General features: G+C 42.2%; 1 protein-coding gene and 1 pseudogene across 1 annotated transcript in view; one reads left to right on the top strand and one right to left on the bottom strand.

Annotated features, from left to right (window-relative positions):
* Positions 1 to 1,487: 1,487 nt before the first annotated feature.
* On the bottom strand, positions 1,488 to 1,718 carry LOC126083386 (NADH dehydrogenase [ubiquinone] 1 subunit C1, mitochondrial-like; annotated as a pseudogene).
* An 11,610-nt stretch (positions 1,719 to 13,328) lies between these two features.
* Positions 13,329 to 20,696, top strand: part of DCAF12 (DDB1 and CUL4 associated factor 12) — a 29,841-nt gene continuing 22,473 nt past the window's right edge. The window contains exons 1-2 of the mRNA XM_049897059.1: positions 13,329 to 13,720; positions 14,790 to 15,044. Of these exons, the coding sequence (XP_049753016.1) occupies positions 13,643 to 13,720; positions 14,790 to 15,044 (333 nt within the window). The 5' untranslated portion in view covers positions 13,329 to 13,642. The remainder of the gene's footprint in view (positions 13,721 to 14,789; positions 15,045 to 20,696) is intronic.

Raw genomic sequence — 20,696 nt, 5'->3', positions numbered from 1 at the left:
AGCCAACTGTTATATCTAACTGCCATGCTGAGCAATCAACTCTGTGCCAGGGCAGGAGAAAAGCAGTTGCTACTGTGCTCTCTGTGCAGGTTTTGGGATGCTGGTTTGGAAGATTTTTTAAAACATCTCCAGCTACCACCCAGGAAGCACCATTTACAAGATTAAAATGTGGCAATTAGTTGCTTTTTTTCCAGATTAGCAAATATTTTAAAAACTGATAAAACAACATTGGTTAGGTATAGGAAAATGGATACTTTTACAAAGAAAGTGCAAATTAATACAGTCTTTTGAAGGACAATGTGGCAGTATCCTTTCCATTCCACCCCGCCCCCCCCACACACATACAGAGTCAGGCTATGAAGATGAAGACAGAATCTCTCTAGGTCCTGAAAGTCTATCTTATATAGTAATGATAATTCTTTACATGTCTAAAGCATTTTACATTTTACAATTCACATGTGTGATCTTACTTGATCCTCAGTACAATTCAGGAACACGTATATAGTCATTTTTACGGATTAAATTGTGACCCTGAAAAAAATGTGTGTTTCCTTGGCTAGTCCATGATTCCCAGTATTGTGTGACTGTCCACCATTTTGTCATATGATGTGATTTTTTCTATGTGTTGTAAATCCTACCTCTATGATGTTAATGAGGTGGAATTATGCCAGTTATGTTAATGAGGCAGGGCTCAAACTATAAGATTAGTTTGTGTTTGAAATCAATCCTCTCTTTTGAGATATAAAAAAGAGAAATGAGCAGAGAGATAGGGAAACCTCATACCACCAAGAAACAAGAGCCAGGACAATACTGCATCCTTTGGACCTGGGGTCCCTGTGCTGAGAAGCTCCTTGACTGGGAAGATTGAGGACCTTCCCCTAGAGCTGACAGAGAGGGAAAGCCTTTCCCTGGAGCTGGCACCCTGAATTCGGATTTCTAGCCCCCTAGACCGTGAGAGAATAAATTTTTCTTTATTAAAGCCATCCACTTGTAGCACTTACAGCAGCACTGGATAACTAAGACAGTCATATATCTATTTCAAAGACAAGAAATTGAGGTTTAGATTTATTTCTCTGATTTGTTCAGTTTCACTGTTAGTAAGTGTTAAAGGCAGGATTAAGGAACCCTAAATTCCAGCCAGTACTCTCTTCCCTACACAACAAAATGGACAGAACACTTTTTTTTCACATTGAACTTCTGTTATTAAATTTTTCAACTTACACACTTAACACCATGTACCTTTCATATTGAAATACTTCCAATACTATACCTTAGAATTAACATTTTCTGCTAGTTATCACGATATGCATTTTCTGACGAATACAGAAGTATTTTTATTTTTTTCACTTAATGATGCAACACACAAATGCTGACAATATACATTCACATATAACTTTTTCTCTCTCATTTACAATCAAAAGATTGGTGAATCCAGAGGAACTGCTGTAATCACAATATGGAGGATAATATATTGGTATTTCAATAGTTTATTCCAACCCATTTCTTCTTTTATATTCTTAAACATCTTCATTATGTTGTTTGATGAGATAGACCCAGAGGAAGACTGTGGTGCCCAAGGTGAGTCCAACTTTCAGCCAATCAGGCTTGCTATTCGGCAACTCTTAAATGTAGAACTTTGACCGAGCTGAAAGACCGCTCGAGAGCCAGGCCAGGGCCAGCAACCAGGAGAAGCAGTGCAGCAATGTGGATGGCACCATCCTGCCGGCCGGGATCCCCAGAACACATTTTATAACAAACATCTTGGTAGGCATAGCATCTACCAAAAGGTCACTTAGCTGACAAGTGGTTATTAGTCAAGACTTGTTTGGTTGCAAGTGACTCAAACTAATGGGGGTTCCAGAACAACATTATCAGGGCTGGCGGCTGTCTCTTTGTTCTGTTTTCCTCAGTGTTTACTTCATTCTTAGGTAAGCCTCCCCTATGGGATGGTAAACTGACCCCAGCATCTTCAGCCTCATATTCTTTTAGCTTAGCGACCCCAGCATCATGGGAGCCTTTTTCCCAATAGCTCCAGCTTTGTCCAGAAGTAGATTATGTACACATTCCTAGAGTCAAATGAGTCCTAGAGTCAGCTGCATGGACTGATATTGGGAGTAAAGACATGATTCTTTAACAAAAAGAAAGGCGCAAGTATATTGGGCAGACCAAAACAATAGTTGTCTACTATATCCCGTAAGAGAATGTAGAAAGTTGGAAGTTGCAGTGCAATGGATTACATTTGTGTGGCCTTTCTCACCGTGGTCTTCTAACTCCCACCTAAGTGATTGGGCAGGACTGTGCAGATATGGTAATTGTGGCCCACCAAAGGGTCCAGGAATTGACAGAATACTAACTGAGATGTTTCAACAAATGGATGCAGTGCTAGAAGTGCTCACTTGTCTATGCCAAGAAATTTGGAAGATGACTACGTGGCCAACCAACTGGAAGAGGTCCATATTCCAAAGAAAGGAGATCCAACAGAATGCAGAAATTATTGAACAATATCATTAATATCACACACAACTAAAATTTTGCTGAAGATCATTTGAAAAGCAGTTACAGCAGTACGTTGATAGGGAACTGCCAGAAATTCAAGCCAGACTCAGGCGGGCTTGGAACAAGGAATATCATTACTAATGTCAGATGGATCATGGCTGAAAGCAGAGAATACCAGAAAGATGTTTGCCTGTGTTTTATTGACTATGCAAAGGCATTCAACGGTGTGGATCATAACAAATTATGGATAGCATTGCTAAGAATGGAAATTACAGAATGTTAAATTGTGCTCACGAGGAACCTATACATAGATCAAGAGGCAGTCATTCAAACAGAACAAGGGGATACTGCATTGTTTAAAGTCAGAAAGGTGTGTGTCAGGATTATATCCTTTCACCATGTTTATTCAATCTGTATGCTCAGCAAGTAATCCGAGAACCTGGACTGTATGAAGAAGAATGGGCATCAGGGTTGGAGGAAGACTTATTAATAACCTCTGTTATGCAGATGACACATCCTTGCTTGCTGAAAGTGAAGAGGACTTGAAGCACTTACTGATGAAGATCAAAGACCACAGCCTTCATTTTGGATTATAGCTCAACATAAAGAAAACAAAAATCCTCACAACTGGACCAATAAGGAACATCATGATAAATGGAGAAAAGACTGAAGTTGTTAAGGATTTCATTTTGTCTGGATCCACAGTCAACACACATAGAAGCAGCAATCAAGAAATCAAAGGAGACATTTTTTAATGAGATGGAGAAACAAATCACCAACTTCATATGGAAGGGAAAGAGGCCCCAGATAGGTAAAGCATTACTGAAAAAGAAGAACAAAGTGGGAGGCCTCATACTACCTGATTTTACAACGTATTATACCACCACAGTAGTCAAAACAGCCTGGTACTGGTACAACAACAGATACATAGACCAACAGAACAGAATCGAGAATCCCAACATAAATCCATCCACATATGGGCAACTGATATTTGACAAAGTCCTAAAGTCAGTTAAATGGGGAAAAGACAGTCTCTTTAAAAATGGTACCTGGCATAACTGGATATCCATCTGCAAAAAAATGAAACAAGACCCATACCTCACACCATGCACAAAAACTAACTCAAAATGGATCAAAGACCATTTTATAAAATCTAAAATGATAAAGATCATGGAAGAAAAAACAGGGACAACGCTAGGAGTCCTAACACATGGCATTAACAGTATACAAAACATCACTAACAATGCACAAACACCAGAAGAGAAACTAGCTAACTGGGAGCACCTAAAAATCAAACACCTATGCTCATCCAAAGACTTCACCAAAAGAGTAAAAAGACTACCTACAGACTGGGAAAAAGTTTTTAGCTATGACATTTCTGATCAGCATCTAATCTCTAAAATCTACATGCTATTGCAAAAACTCAACAACAAAAAGACAAATAACCCAATTAAAAAATGGGCAAAGGATATGAACAAGCTCTCCACTAAAGAAAACATTCAGGTAGCTAACAGATACATGAGGAAAATGCTCAAGATCATTATCCATTAGAGAAATGCAACTCAAAACTACAGTGAGATTCCATCTCACTCCAACAAGGCTGGCATTAATCTAAAAAACACAAAATAATAAATGTTGGAGAGGTTGTGGAGAGACTAGAACTGATTGGAAATGTCATAGCTAAAAACTTTTTCCCAGTCTGTAGGTAATCTTTTTACTCTTTTGGTGAAGTCTTTGGATGAGCATAGGTGTTTGATTTTTAGGTGCTCCCAGTTATCTAGTTTCTCTTCTGGTGTTTGTACATTGTTAGTGATGTTTTGTATACTGTTAATGCCATGTGTTAGGACTCCTAGCGTTGTCCCTATTTTTTCTTCCATGATCTTTATTGTTTTAGATTTTATAAAGCGGTCTTTGATCCATTTTGAGTTAGTTTTTGTGCATGGTGTGAGGTATGGGTCTTGTTTCATTTTTTTGCAGATGGATATCCAGTTATGCCAGGTACCATTTGTTAAAGAGACTGTCTTTTCCCCATTTAACTGACTTTAGGCCTTTGTCAAATATACCCTGCTGGTGGGAATGTAAAATGGTACAACCACTTTGAAAATCGATTTGCTGCTTCCTTAAAAAACTAGAAATAGAACTACCATAAGATCCAGCAATCCCACTCCTTGGAATATATCCTAGAGAAATAAGAGCCTTTACACGAACAGATTATATGCACGCCTATGTTCACTGCAGCACTGTTTACAACAGCAAAAAGATGGAAGCATCCAAGATGCCCATCAACAGATGAATGGATAAATAAAGTATGGTATATTTACACAATGGAACACTACACATTGATAAAGAACAACGATGAATCTGTGAAACATTTCATAACATGGAGGAATCTGGAAGGCATTATGCTGAGTGAAATTAGTTGCAAAAGGACAAATATTATATGAGACCACAATTATAAGAACTCAAAAAATAGTTTAAACAGAGAAGAAAACATTCTTTGATGGTTACAAGAGGAGGGAGGGAGAGGGGTATTCACTATTCAGATAGTAGACAACTAATTTAGGTGAAGGAAAAGACAACACACGATACAGGAGAGGTCAGCACAACTGGACTAAAGTAAAAGCAAAGAAGTTTCATGAATAAACCAAACGCTTCGAAGGCCAGCATAGCAGGGGAAGGCGTTTGGGGACCATGGTTTCAGGGGACAGCTAAGTCAATCGGCATAATAAAATCGATTAAGAGAACATTCTGCATCCCACTTTGGAGAGTGGCAGAGTGGCATCTGGGTCTTAAGTGCTAGCAAGCAGCCATTTAAGATGCATCAATTGATCTCAACCCACCTGGAGCAAAGGAGAATGAAGAACACCAAAGACACAAGGTAATTATGACCTCAAGAGACCAGAAGAACTAGATGTTGCCCGGCTACAATGGATAACTGCCCTGACAGGGAATACAACACAGAACCCTGAAGGAGGAGGAGAGCAGTAGGATGCAGACCTGAAATTCTTATAAAAAGACCAGACTTAATGGTCTGACTGAGACTAGAAGAACCCCAGAGGTCATGGTCCCCACACCTTCTGTTAGCCCAAGACAGGAACCATTCCCAAAGCCAACTCTTCAGACAGGGGTTGACCTGCACTGTAAGATAGAAAATGATTCTGGTCAAGAGTGAGCTTTTGGATCAAGTAGACACATGAGACGATGTGGGCAGCTCCTCTCTGGAGGGGAGATAAGAAGGCAGAGGGGGACAGAAGATGGCTGAATGGACACAGAAGTATAGGGTGGAGAGAAGGAATGTGCTGTCTCATTAGGGGGAGAGCAACTAGGAGTATATAGCAAGGTATATGTAAATTTTTATATGAGAGTGACTTGATTTGTAAGCTTTCACTTAAAGGACAATAAAAATTAAAAAAAATCAAAGGACACATTTCAATGGCCAAATCTACTGCAAAAGACCTTTTTAAAGTGTTAATAAAGCAAAGATGTTACCTTGAAGAGTAAGGTGTGCCTGACCCAAGCCATGGTGTTTTCAATCACCTCATATGCATGTGAGAGCTGGACAATGAATAAGGAAGACCAAAGAAGAATTCATATCTTTGAATTATGGTGTTGACAAAGAATTTATGCTCTTAAATTAGTCGATGTTCTAGATAAAATATTTCAGGTTCTGAATAAAGAGAAGGCATGTAAACAACACTAGGAGAATGCTAAAATAAATACTACTTGTAACTTCAAGTGGACCCAAATATTTTTCTCCAATGTGGCAAAGTAGAAATCATCTGAGCCAGAGTTGCTTAGTTTCAGTTTTGGCTCCTCCACTGACTAGCTGCATGACCTGGCTTTTTTGGTTTCAGTTTTCTGTAAAAGCATGAGTTTAATTACATAAGCTGCCTCTATAATGTATTCCACCTTTAATAACCTATGCCCCAGGATATGGATAATATTTCCACAGTGGGTGAAGTAATTACCATTCACATGCCTCAGAGAGCTCTTTGCAAAGTCTAACATCTTTACATCATCAAAGAGCAGTTGTTGAGTGCTTACCATCTGTGCCAGTTCATGTTTCTGTGTCCTCCAAGTCTCTTTCCTTGCTATGTTTTTATTATGGTTTGTATGAGTTACAATCCCAAATCCTTTCTCCTAATAGAAATGCTGTTCTCCTGAGCCTTCATTTGCCCCTTTGTTAGCAAGGATGGTTAATTACCTCCAAAGCGTGAAGGATAGAGTCATACAGGAAATTGTGGCAGCATCTGTTTGTTCCAGAAAATCTATGCAAATAAACAAGAGAAATTACTGTTACTAAGAATGTATAACACAATTCAATTTGTCTGAAGCATTTTGTAGTATTTCCTATTGTTTATTCTTCCTGGCAAGACCAAGCCAAAGAGAAAGTAAGAGGTAGAACAGGTCTTGGGTCCCTAGCCCACTGATGGGTCTCTAGCAGCACATGCATTGTGGTGGAAGGGTTACAAGGACTGAATTGGATGGTGGGAGTGGAGAATATTGGAACTGTTGGGGTTTTTATTTAAAGTTATAAAATAGTATAGCTCAAAATCATCTTTTAAAGGATCTATATAGGTCTGTATACAGATAAAAGAACAGATAGATAAGCACAAACACGGGTACATACAAAAAGAACTGGAAGTCTACAGCCATAGAAACGCCCAGATTGTGTGTCCCAGCCACCCAGTGTGCCATCTTTGTGCTCATTCCTGGTGGTGACATTAATCTCAGATTCACACATAAGGCATTGACCCTTAGGACTCCTTACTCCTTTCTTTTCCTCTCTTGGCTGCTCCTGAATCCCGACTCCTGACATCACCAAAGCCCCTCCAGCCATCTTTCTATGTCTCCTCTAAGTCCTGTCGAAATCGCATCTTCCTGCTCCTTCAGCTCTCCAACTTCTGCTTCATCTGATCATGGTTCTTTTTAAGCCAAAGTAGCATTTTAGTCCCTGCTCCTGCCCATAGTAAAACAGCGTGAAAGGTACCATGCAAGAGAATAGTTTCATGTGGGCTACCTTGGTTTCTATTTTAAAGTGTGCACAATCAGAGTACTATGCAATCTGAAGACAATACAGCACAATTTTTTTTTTAAAGAACTGGAAGATCAGACATCAAGATGTAAACAGTGGCTATCTCTGCAGGTTGAAACTATGGATGATTTTTTTTTTAATGGCTTTCTTTCCTGGAATTCCAAGTTTATAGTTTGAGCACATATTTATTTTGTAATTAAAAAAAAAAGTTATTTTAAATAAGTAAATAAATCCTGGAATCGAGTTACTGCAACATTATTCTCATTGCACAGTCTCTTCCCTTTAGCTTATTGTTAACCCTACTGTGACATACCTAGACTTTGTAAAACATGCATTTGACTTACTTTTCATTCAGTCATTCAACATTTAGGCAGTGTATAAAATGCGCTAGGTGCCTTCCCACTTGTGTGTGAATAAGCGATGCCCTCTGTCTTCAAGTAGCTCCCAAGCTAGTGGGAGAAACAGACATGAAAACAGATTATAATAAAGTATGATAAATTATCCACGAAAAGTCCCTGTGGGAGCAGAGAAGAGTATCTTAGCCAGGCTGAAAGATGGGTAATGGTAAGGGAGGACCAGGTCACAGAAAAGGTGATGCTTGAGCCCAAAGAATTATTGTATTTATTAAGAATAGTATTTACTAGATGGTGGGATGAGTGGACAAACAAGGGACTTTTCTTAACATTGGGAGACAGTTTCAAAATTTTTTCATTTATTAATTTATTCAACAATTTTTTTTGAATGCCAGCAAGTGTTATGCACTACAGATACAACAGTAGCAAAAATAGCCATAGTCCCTGCTCTCATGGAGCTTACATTCTAGCGAGGGAGACAGGCATTAATCAAATAAATCACACAAGTAAATGTAAAATTCTAATTGTGGAAGTGCTACAAAGGAGAGACATCCGGTGCTATGAAAGCAAATGGTGGGAGAGGCGGATTTACAACTAGTCTAGGGAGGTGAGGAAACGCTTCCCTGAGAAAGTAATGTTTTCACTGAGATCTGAACAATAACTAAGTATTACAACAGGAAAGAGGGATAGAAAGAGCGTACCAAGTAGAGCTAAAGCTGTGCTAGGTCCTATAGAAGGACTGAACAAGGGACAGTGTGGCTGGAGTTGAGATAGGAGGAGGAGTGTGGTATGGATGAGGCTGGAGACAAGTTAGGAGCCAGATCATTCAGGGTCTCATAGTTGAGATTAAGGATTTTATCTTTATCCAAAGAGCAATAAGAAGGCATTGAAGAGTTAACCTGGAGGTGGGAATGGGGATAGCTTGATCAAATTTGCATTAAAAAAGACAACTGTATATGCAGAGTGGGGCCCAGGTGGCACAGTGGTTAAGAGCTTGGCTGCTAACAAAAAGGTCAACAGTTCAAATCCACCAGCTGCTCTTTGGAAACTCTATGGGGCAGCTCTACTCTGTCCTCTAGGGTCACTGTGAGTCAGAAGCGACTTGACAGCAATGGGTTTTGGTTTTATATGCAGAGTGCAAACAGAAAAAAAATTTTTTTAATAATTTTTATTGTGCTTTAAGTGAAAGTTTACAAATCAAGTCAGTCTGTCACATATAAGCTTACATACACCTTACTCCATACTCCCACTTACTCTCCCCCTAATGAGTCAGCCTGCTCCCTCCTTCCAGTCTCTCCTTTCATGACGATTTTGCCAGTTTCTAACCCTCTCTACCCTCCTATCTCCCCTCCAGACAGGAGATGCCAACACAGTCTCAAGTGTCCACCTGATACAAGTAGCTCACTCTTCATCAGCATCTCTCTCCAACCCATTGTCCAGTCCCTTCCATGTCTGATGAGTTGTCTTCGGGAATGGTTCCTGTCCTGGGCCAACAGAAGGTTTGGGGACCATGACCGCCGGGATTCCTCTAGTCTCAGAACATTAAGTATGGTCTTTTTATGAGAATTTGGGGTCTGCATCCCACTGTTCTCCTGCTCCCTCAGGGGTTCTCCGTTGTGCTCCCTGTCAGGGCAGTCATCGGTTGTGGCCGGGCACCATCTAGTTCTTCTGGTCTCAGGATGATGTAAGTCTCTGGTTCATGTGGCCCTTTCTGTCTCTTGGGCTCAGTTATCGTGTGACCTTGGTGTTCTTCATTCTCCTTTGATCCAGGTGGGTTGAGACCAATTGATGCATCTTAGATGGCTGCTTGTTAGCATTTAAGACCCCAGATACCACACTTCAAAGTGGGATGCAGAATGTTTTCATAATAGAATTATTTTGCCTATTGATTTAGAAGTCCCCTTAAGCCATAGTCCCCAAACCCCTGCCCTTGCTCCGCTGACCTTCGAAGCATTCAGTTTATCCATGAAACTTCTTTGCTTTTGGTCCAGTCCAGTTGAGCTGACCTTCTGTGTATTGAGTATTGTCCTTCCCTTTACCTGAAGTAGTTCTTATCTACTAACTAATCAGTAAATAACCCTCTCCCACCCTCCCTCCCTCGTAACTACAAAAGTATGTGTTCGTCTCAGTTTATACTATTTCTCAAGATCTTATAATAGTGGTCTTATACAATATTTGTCCTTTTGTCTCTAATTTCACTCAGCATAATGCCTTCCAGGTTCCTGCATGCTATGAAATGTTTCACAGATTCGTCACTGTTCTTTATCGATGCGTAGTATTCCATTGTGTGAATATACCACAATTTATTTAACCATTCATCCGTTGATGGATAACTTGGTTGCTTCCAGCTTTTTGCTATGGTAAACAGAGCTGCAATAAACATGGGTGTGCATGTATCTGTTCGTGTAAAGGCTCTTATTTCTCTATTCCAAGGAGTGGGATTTCTGGGTTGTATAGTAGTTCTATTTCTAACTTTTTAAGAAAACGCCAGATAGATTTCCAAAGTGGTTGTACCATTTTACATTCCCACCAGCAGTGTATAAGAGTTCCAATCTCTCCACAGCCTCTCCAACATTTATTATTTTGTGGCAAACAGAATTTTTTTTTTTTAAAGCCCAGAATGGATTCAGGTGGTTCATCTATGAAATCTTTGCAGATGGTTCACATAAGCAAAAATGGTGACTTGACTAGGGCGGTCATGATGGTGGTGGGGAGACAGGAATAGACTCAAGAGATATTTAGAAGGTAAAAATCAATAGGACGTGATGATGAAATAGATGTGTGAGTGTAAGGAAACGGTATGAGAATAGAGAGAGACAAGAATATTTCCAGGCTTTCCTATGCCTGGAGAGTATTTTTGTTTGTAGTGCTGAAATGATAAATGTTTTCTCCAGGTTAATTTCAGACTAAGGCTGTGGCTTTTTAATTTTTCTTCTTCCCTAGCCTGATCATCTCTTTAAGTGTACAGAGGAAGGGCCCAGGTGGAAGAATTTTTAATATTTATTTTTATTGAGGCATATTTATATAAAAACCAAAACCCACTGCCGTCAACTCGATTCCGACTCATAGCAACCCTATAGGACATAGTAGAACTGCCCCATAGGATTTCCAAGGCTATAATCTTTACAGAAGCAGACTGCCACATCTTTCTCCCACAGAGCAGCTGGTGGGTTCAAGCCGTCTACCACTTGGTTAGCACCTGAGCACTTAACCACTGTGCCACCAGTGCTCCTCCCATATTTATATAAGGTACACAAATCTTAAATGTACAGCTTTATACATTTTTAAATATGTATACACCAGTATAATTACCAACCAGAACAAGATATAGAAATTTCCAGCACACCAAAATGCTCCCTCTGGTCCCCTCCCAGTTAGTAACCCCCAACGATAACAAATATTCTGATTTCTATCATTATTGATTAGTTGTGCCTGTTTTTGCATTTCAGAAAAATGAGAGGTGGGAATGGGAAAAAAAATGGAATTCGTATGTATTGCTTTGTGTTTGATTTCTTTCACTCAACATTGTTAAGATTTATCCATGTAGTATACCACTGTGTGAATATACCACGATTTATCTTTTCTACTGTTGATTGACATTTGAACTATTTCCAGTGTGGGGCTATTATAAACAAAGTTGCTGTAAACATTCTTGTAGGTGCCTTTTGGTGGACATACACACACATTTCTGTTGGGTTTATAACCAGAAGTAGACCTGTTGGCTTAGCTTTAATAGGTGGGTACTGCCGCAGATTTTTCCAAATTTGTTTCATCAATTTACATGCCCTCTCGCAATGTGTGAAAGTTCCAGCCACTGTAACTCCTTGCCAATACTTGGTATTGCCAGTCTTTTTAAAGCAACTGTGAACTTTTAAACTTCCAGATGGGCTTTCATCCTATTTCCACAGAAATTATGAGCTCTGCTGGGAAGTACTTTCAGGGATGGTTCCTGGGATGCAGAATCCTTGTCAAGATAAAGCACTGACCTCAAGAATGAGCCTGCAGCAGTGCCCGGTGTGCCCCTCTGACATGGGCAGAGGAGACCAGGATCCAAACACAACTCAACCCTGCCCTAACCTGGGGATTCTCAGTGGAATTCCAGACTCTTGCCCAGTGGGCTCCTGGGTCATTCAGGGCATTGTGAGTCAACACAGAACTAGAACAACAGGCTCAAAAAAGGAAGCTGACCCACTCCTGACCCACTCACTATGTGCATGTCGCTGAGGGGTCAGGCCTGACAAGTAAGATGGAACTGCCTCTCCCAAGGTGGCATTAGGGGTTAATGGCAGTGCTGGCTTGGGATGGTGGAGGACTCTGTCTCAATCCGTCTTTGGTTTGGCTTGGAAAACAAATCCAAATCTCCTTGTAGGCAGAACTTCAAATGGGCCAACAGAGCTCCCAGGAGGTATGAGGCCTGAAGCCTGAAGGGACCAGCAGGTAACTGGGCATCGCAGCCTGAGGCCGGTCAGCCCCAAGCAAGAGCATCCTGCTTCCTCGGTTTCTTGCCTGAGGAAAGTGGTGGCTGGCACTCAAATACCTACAGGATCTTCTGAAAATGGAGGCAAGGGTGATCCTGAAGAAGCCCCCTTGTTTGGATGGTGACCACTGTCCACACTAGACTGACAATCCAAAAATAGCCACTCTCTTTCCTGTGCTTCAACCTGCCCTGATGGAGACGAAAGCTGGGCCCTGAGGGGAGGCAGGCAGTGACCATCCCGTCTCCTCCCCAGTTTAGGACTGCATGGTAGATATAAGAAATCTATGTTACACAGTGTGAGACCTATTTCAAAAAGCCCAAGAAACAGTGTAGCCTGAACGGCAGGTCATAGGAATCCAAAGTGGGCAAGGTCGCTGTAATGGGAAAGAAACTGAGGGGCAGTTACGGTATGGGAAAGAGAGAGGTTCAAAAAAAACGGGGGAGGGGGAGGATAGAAGGTGGGGTAGAGAATGGAGCCTCAAGGTTCCCAGGGGTGGGGAGACGGCGGCCAGAAGGTCAGGGGCAGCCTGGGCTAGTTGTGCTGGGAAGGGTCTCTGCGGTGCGAAGGTCCGGTCAGGTTGACGAGAGTCTGAGCCGTTCCCCACCCTGAGAGGGGGGCGTTTTTCTGCCTTTCCGGACAGCGTCCGGGGCACGGCTTGTGATAGGTCGGGGGAAACGTGCGCCGGATGGGAGGTACCCGGTGGCGACTCCCAAGTAAAGGCGTGTGGTGGGAGGGGGTCCTTCCCGGACTAGGGATTGTCGTCCTCACTGCCGGGTGCTTGGGGCTGGGCAGGCTGGGGTCCGAGGACGGTGCTCAGAAGCCAGACTCCCTTGGCCCCAGCTCGCCCCCCTCCAGCCGCCACCAGACAACCGTTGGAAAGGGGCGGGCGCCGGCTGAGTAACAGCCACGAACTTTCCTCCAGCCTCTAGACCCCGCCCCCGTCTTTGCAGCGGCTGCGCAAGAGTGACGGCGCGCGGGAGAAGGGGGAGGGGGTGTTTTGGTTCTAGTCGCTCGCCGTCCTTTCCAAACTTGGGCGTCCGATAGTGCTTGTTCCGGCCTCCTCTTCCTCTTCCTTTTCCCTTCCCCGGCCGCGATTTTCCCTACCTTCTTCCCTCCTGTCCGCCTCTTCTTTTTCTACTTGCAACTCCGGGTCCGGGCCACTTTCAGGGCCGGGTGCACTACGGTGCGCGGTCCCGGGGCCCAGTATATGACCCGCCGTCCGGCTGCCGCTCGCTTCCCCCGCCCCATGTGGCTGCGGGGCCGCGGCGGCGCTGCCCACTATGGCCCGGAAAGCAGTTAGCAGGAAGCGGAAAGCGCCGGCCTCGCCGGGAGCTGGGAGCGACGCTCAGGGCCCGCAGGTGAGGCTTGAGAGGCCGGGATCTGGGTGTTAAGGCCGAGTCACCAAGAGGGTTTAAGGTCCGCAGATGAGGGGGCAGAAATGGGGCCTAAGCTCTGTAATCAGAGGCGTGGGACTAGAGCGAGGCCTGGGCCTACAGGGTCAGGGATGGACCCACAGGAGCTTACTGGAAAGCATGTAGGCCGGAGGATGAGGAGTCGAAGGGGAACCCGGAAACGGGGCCTCCGCTGGAGGCTGCAGCTGGGAATGGGGCCTTGAAAGAAAGGGTAACCGAAATAGAAGGAAATCTGGAACAAAACCAGTCAGGAGATACAGGGTGGGAGAATGAAGACCGCCTTCCGGGGACCCCGGGAAGTGGGGTTGATTCCTATCTCATCGAAGAAAGATTCTTTCTATGGATACTTAAGCCGTGAATTTGGGCCTTTTGGCACTTGGACCGTTAGGGAAACTGCGATTCCCTGGTGTCATCTCTATACCGCCCCATTTACAGAGGAAGACCTTGTTGGAGGCAGATTTGGGTTCTCATTTCCCGTGCGCTCCACCCCGTTTGTGTTTGTTTTTTCGAATTCTGCAACTGACTGGAGCACGGGCGCGGTGACGGGAGCGGCCATCAATAGTGCATCCCTGGAAGACCCAGGACCCCAATCTGGCCCCTTAGGTTGGCCCCTTCAGGCTCCGCGGGGAGTGCAAGCTGAAACAGAGGAAGGGTCAGGGTAGAGATGCAGCCTAAGTCGGTATAGGAACCGCTCGACCCCTCATTTCCTTTCTTAGGGAGGGTAATTATGGGGGATCTGAATCCTTCACTCCTAAAATGTCTAGGAAATCTTATGTCTTTTTCTTTTCTGCTTCCATTCCAACGTAGCCTTTGTAATTCACACAGGAAGGTATGAATAGTGTCTTTTCTATGTTGGAAGGGTTAAACTGGACTTTCTGGATTGAGATTGTTGTGTTATATTTCTGTTGTATGTAAAGGCTGCAGGATGAGTTCTTGGTGGCTTCCTTAATACACTAGAATCCCTTGTTCTGAGGGAGAGTAGCCAAAGCCCTGATTTCTAATTTGTTTTCCACAGTTTGGCTGGGATCACTCACTTCACAAAAGGAAAAGACTCCCCCCAGTGAAGAGGTCCTTAGTTTACTACCTGAAGAGCCGGGAAGTCAAGCTACAGAGTGAAACCAGCTACTTCCGAGTGTTGCATGGTTATGCAGCACAGCAACTTCCCAGCCTCCTGAAAGAGAGAGAGTTTCACCTTGGGACTCTCAATAAAGTGTTTGCATCTCAGTGGCTGAATCATAGGCAAGTGGTGTGTGGTACAAAATGCAACACGGTAAGTGTGTTGTTTTGGGGGGACCATGAACTTTCTTCTAGGTGCTGGATATGTGGCTTCACATGCTCTAGAACCTTTCAGGGCTTGTTTCTCCCATCTTTGGGGAGGAGATTGCCTTACTTTTCTTTCTATTTCCCCCTATCTGTTGATGACCTCTTCCTTTTTTTTTGTTCCTTTTCCCACGACTACATTTATTTTCTAGGAAGTTTTCAGAGGCATCTATTTTTTTGGGCTTCTTTTCAGTATGCTTCTACTTTAGACTTAGTTTTTGTTCCCACTTGTTTTTACCTGGAAATGCTGGCGGTGGAGTGGTTAAGAGCTACGACTGCTAACCTAAAGGTCAGCAGTTCTAATTCACCAGGCACTCCTTGGAAACCCTATGGGACAGTTGTACACCATCATATAGGGTTGCTATGAGTTGGAATCAACTTGACAGCGACGAGTTCGACAGGTTTGTTTTTACTTTGTTCATGCCACTTCTAGAGGGTTTTTTTTGTCTTTTTGATGTTTGTTTGTGAGTCCGGAGGCCTCAGAGGAACAATTTAGGCTTTTATGGCATCATTTAGGATGCATAATAATGAAAACCTAGGTGTTACCTGCCAGCTGAAGGGCATATGTAGAATACTTATGTATTTAAAATATTTAACATATTTGAACTAGTATGTAATTGTATGTCGTAAATACTATGACATATTTAAAATATCTCTGAAAATAATAATAATGCAAATATTTGTAAAATTTTTTTTTTGAGGTGAAGGTCACGTGATATAGAATTAATCGTCTTAAAGTGATCAATCAGTTCATTGGCATTAGTACATTCACAGTGTTATGCAACTACCATCATCTAGTTCCTGAACATTTTCATCACTTCTGAAGGAAACCACTAGCCCGTTAAGCAGTTGTTTCTTAGTCCTCCCTCCCTCTGTCCCCTGACAACCACCAATCTTTGCTCTGTGTCTGTGCAACTTCCTATTCTAAACATTTCATATAAATGGAATCGTACAATATACAATATGTGATTTTTCATGTTTGGCTTCCTTCACTTAGCATAAAGTTTTCAAGTTCAACCATTTTATAGTATGTATTAGTACTTCCTTTTTATGACTAAAATTACATCGTATGGAATTTTATATTTTGATTATCCATGTAACAGGTGATACTGAACTTCTATCAGATAATATAGAATGATTTGCAAATATTTCTCCCACTCTGTATGTTGGCTAGAAGTCCAAATTCAGGGCGCCAGCTCCAGGAGAAGCCTTTCTCTCTCTCGGCTCTGGGGGAAGGTCCTTGTCATCAATCTTCCCCTGGTCTATGAGCTTCTCAGGCGCAGGGACCCCAGGTCCAAAGGATGCATTTGGCTCCCAGCACTGCTTTCTTTGTGTTTGGCTCCATGTCCCTGCTTGCTTCTCTGTTTTATATCTCAAAAGGGACTGCTTTCAGACACAACCTAATCTTGTAGATTGAGTCCTGCATTATTAACATAACTGCTCTGATCCCACCTCGTTAACGTCACAGAGGTAGGATTTATAACACACAGGAAAATCACATCAGATGACAAAATGGTGGATAATCACACAATACTCAGAATCATGACCTAGCCAAGTTGACAGACATTTTCGGAGGACACAATTCAGCCCATAACAGACATGAACTCTTTTTATAAGAAAAGCAGGGAGTTTGTGTTAGGTGGTATATTTCAGATTGTAAGCATTTGCTTTATGGAAAGTAGTCTGAAAAGGATTCAGAGGAGAGAGGAAAATTAGTGACACAAGAAGGAGGGTATGGTATTTTTTACAGAGAGTGACTTAGGAGACAGTTAAAAGTGAATCGAGGGGAAAAAATTTATCACTAAGCTATATAACCAGCATGATTACAGGCCCAGATTTAAAAATGCAGACAATATATTTGATTGGAATAGAAGGGCACAAGTAGCATGATGGCATAGGACTGGCAAGTGAAAAGAGGCAGGGCTTGGAGATGGGACATGTTTCAGAAAGAAACATGAGAAAAGATTGGGTCTAGGCCCAACTGCTTCCTCCGTTTTCACCCCACTCTATGTGAGTAGACAAGTAGTGCGGTCGTAACAGCGGAGTAGATTGAACCCAGACAGTGAGATATCTTGGATCAATTGGAAGAGAGGTAGTTGCTCTAGTGCAAGAAAGTGTTAACTACTAGAAGTATGTGTTTGTAAAAGACATAGGTAAAGATTTAAACATGAATTTTAAGGAAGCAAATAAATACCATGGTGGTTGAGGCCAAGCTTTCATTTCCTTTTCTGTTGAAGGTTGTTTGTCATATACAGAAGCCTTCCAAAACTAAGTAGTAGTAAGTGGCAAGCCTCCACAAAACTTCCTGGTCTATCAGGCCGCCCACTCATAGCCTAAGAGAGCTGCCATCTTTTTCACTGAGAGTAGAAAAAGTGTCTCCTGTTTGGAAGAGTTTATTCTACTTCCCACATATGCCATAGGAGTGTATTACATATAGTAGTTGCCCAGCAAATATTGCTGGATTATAAACCGAGTTACTCATCATAGTCTCCTGCTGCTTGAGTTTGCTGCCAGTATTTTGAAGACTAGCATGTTAAGTAGTAATTTAACCTACTCTTAATGCCTGCGTCTTTCCATCTTCCTACATTCTTATTACCTAAAGTGTTTGGGAGAGGGGGTGCTGTTTTTTTTTTCTTTTTATAGCTACTGTTTTTCTTAACTTCCAGAACCAAAGCAGGGAAACAGGAACACTGCTCATCTCTGGGCCTGTGACATTTAGCAAATGATTTCCTTATCTGTGCCTTTGTTTTCCCATCTGTAAAATGGAAGTGGTAATATCCAGTGCTGAGAAGGTACTTGATTGCATCTTTTGCGTCTGGAGAATGCTTCAAGTTGGCAATAGCGTCTTACTTATTCAGAGATATGTGGTGGTAAAATGAGTCCAAAGCCTTTTCCAATGCTCTTGGCATTCCCTGGGACTTCCCTCAGTATGAAAGCAAGGAAAGTTATTTAAATGGTTAAAACTGTCTTGGGATAAATATGTGCAGATCGCAGGGGAGGGAGAGTTCATGTTGGGTTCTCAATAGTAAATTAAGTTTTGATTGAAATTTTACCATTAATGAAATTATATTTAAGCATATTCAGTAGGAAAAGTATGCCCACACCACTCATGTTCTAAAATAACCTTTTATCAGAAGCTGACTTTAAAAGCTAAATGAGGTGGGGAGCTTGGCTGGCTATGAGGGAGTTTTTACTGCTAGTAGGTCAGAATATTTATCAGCATTTTACTGAGGATACACAAATGCTAAAAAGCCAGGTCATTCCAAGCTAATTGGCTGGAGGCTATTGTATTTGAAACCTCTAATGAGGCAGTGGGTCATCTGAAGTAATTTCTCTATGCTGTGGACTAACAATCCAACACCTCCCCAGCCCCTGCTTGTCCTGAGTCAGTTGAGCACAGGGATAACAGTAAGGATAGCCAACCTGTGTTTTAATCATTAATAATAATAACAGGGTCATTTAAAAAAATTTTTTTTTATTGATGTAAAAATATAATGCAACATTTGCTTGTGGTCGGTTTTATATCAAATTGTTTAAAGAGGTAAAGGTAGTATAACCTTAATAGGAACATGGGTCTTTGATTCAGGATGGCTGGGTATATTTTCTTGGTCTAGGGTTACAAACTCAGATTGCCTACAGAGCCAGACTGAAAAGCTGAATGACGGGGAGCTTGCCAGGCCTAAGACAGTAAGGAGTAGTGGGAACGCTGAAGAGCTAGAAGGCATTCTTGGCTCCAGCCAGTTGTTGCCATGTAAGAATTTGTGCCTAGTATTAACGGATTGTCTTTTTAAAGAGAAGCTGGAAATCTGGATTTTTATGGGGAAGAGTTTTGACCATTTATGAGAAATACTGCGAATCCACTGTGATAAGAGCTTTAAGTGTCTGGAAGAGGGTTGTGAGGTTAGGGCTGGAAAGGTTGATGAGGATCAAATTGTGGAAGCCCTTGAATGGGAAGCTAAGATTTTCTTCTCTGGGGAACGGGGAGACAAAGGTCCAAGGATTTTAAGCAGGGAGTAATGTGGTTGGGATAAAGCTTTAGGGAGAGCAGTTATAGAAGGGCTAGTGCCGTGGTATAGCTGAGAGGTAATGAGGTAGTATACCAGGACAGTGTCAGTAGAGAGGGTGAGGAGACAGATAACAGACATCTTAGAGGTAGAACCTGCAGATGATGACATGTTCAGACTTAATTCATTGCAGAGAAATAAGTCAAAATTGGTTTTGATATCTTGAACCCAGGTAACTGGGAGGATAATAGGATGAGTATTAAAAAACCAGGTTTGAAGAGAAAGTTAGTTTCGTGCTTTCCATCAATTAGTTTGGGAAAGGGGAAGGTTTGAAGTTAGTGAGTTGGTAGTCATTTATGTAGAAGGGACTGTTGAAATTGTTATATTACAGTGGGAGAGGGTAGAGCAGGAACTCTTAAGGTTTATAAATCTTTCCTAAAAGTGTAAAAGTTTGTACATTTCCGAGCAGGATTGAGGGTGAGGTGCAGGGAACAGTCCATAGTTTTCAGGGGGAGCTGTGAGGCAAAAATGATTAAGAACCATCGATAATGAGAGAGGGGCTAAGGACCAGAATCTTGGAGAACACATACTTTCTGGGGTGGGGAGCAATGAGGTCATAGGTAAACCAGGATCCTGCAGAAAACAATTCAGGAAAGGGAATATTTTTGAGAGGGTGGTGCTTTGAGAGGAAGGGTGGTGATAGGCAGTGTCAGACGCAGAGTTTGAGGTATTTAATTGTAGATGTGAACTTGGTTTTGGTTTTTTTTTTTTAACTCAATTTTCCATTGTCAGTGCCCTCTAGCCAAAGATTACTAGGGACCTACCTGTAGTAGAAAAAGTTGGCTTTAATTGCTCCTTGCAGCTAAAGAGGAAACTGTGGTGGCATAGTTAGTGGTTAAGAGCTATGGTTATTAACCAAAAGGTCGGCAGTTCGAACCCACGAGGCACTCCTTGGAAACCATGTGGGGACATTTCCACTCTGTTCTGTAGGGTCGCTACGTGTCAGAATCAACTCGATAGGAATGGGTTTGTTTTTTTTTTTTTGGCAGCTAAGGAGAACCTATACTGTAGGAAACCATGGGGCTACTCAGTAAGAGGATATGAGAAAGGACTCGAAAGATTTGGACTTGTTAGGTGATTTGGGGGGAAAGGTTTAAGGAAGCAAGGCTTTGCTCTTGTTTGGATACTGTCAAGAACTAGGAAAAAAATTCCCTATTTGGGTATCTTATCTAGAAGGAGAGAAGACTAGAGGGAGGTTAAAACTGTAATTGGTAAAGATGAAGCAGTCACTCATATGAGCCAGGTTAAGGGAATGTTTGATCTCTGTGGCTTAGACAGAGTTCATGTTTTTGTGTGTGTTCAGATAAGATCACAGACTGACTTTGTTTTTGTCATGATCTATCACAGTCACAGAGTAACCTTGTCTGATGTTGATGTTCCTTGAAATTATTTTCAACAGGAGGACACCAAGAGCTAGCTAGCTGATAGTACTGGGCCAGCTCACAGATGGCAGGACCGCTTTTCGCTTTCTCACCATCTCCCAAAGTCATGGACATAAATACACTGCTGACTTCACAGGTGGACTTGGTGGATCATAA

The sequence above is a fragment of the Elephas maximus genome, chromosome 9 (genome assembly GCF_024166365.1).
Source record: "Elephas maximus indicus isolate mEleMax1 chromosome 9, mEleMax1 primary haplotype, whole genome shotgun sequence".
Taxonomy (NCBI): Eukaryota; Metazoa; Chordata; class Mammalia; order Proboscidea; family Elephantidae; genus Elephas; species Elephas maximus.
The sequence above is the reverse complement of the archived record's forward strand: the minus strand, read 5'-3'. Positions and strand labels throughout refer to the sequence as shown.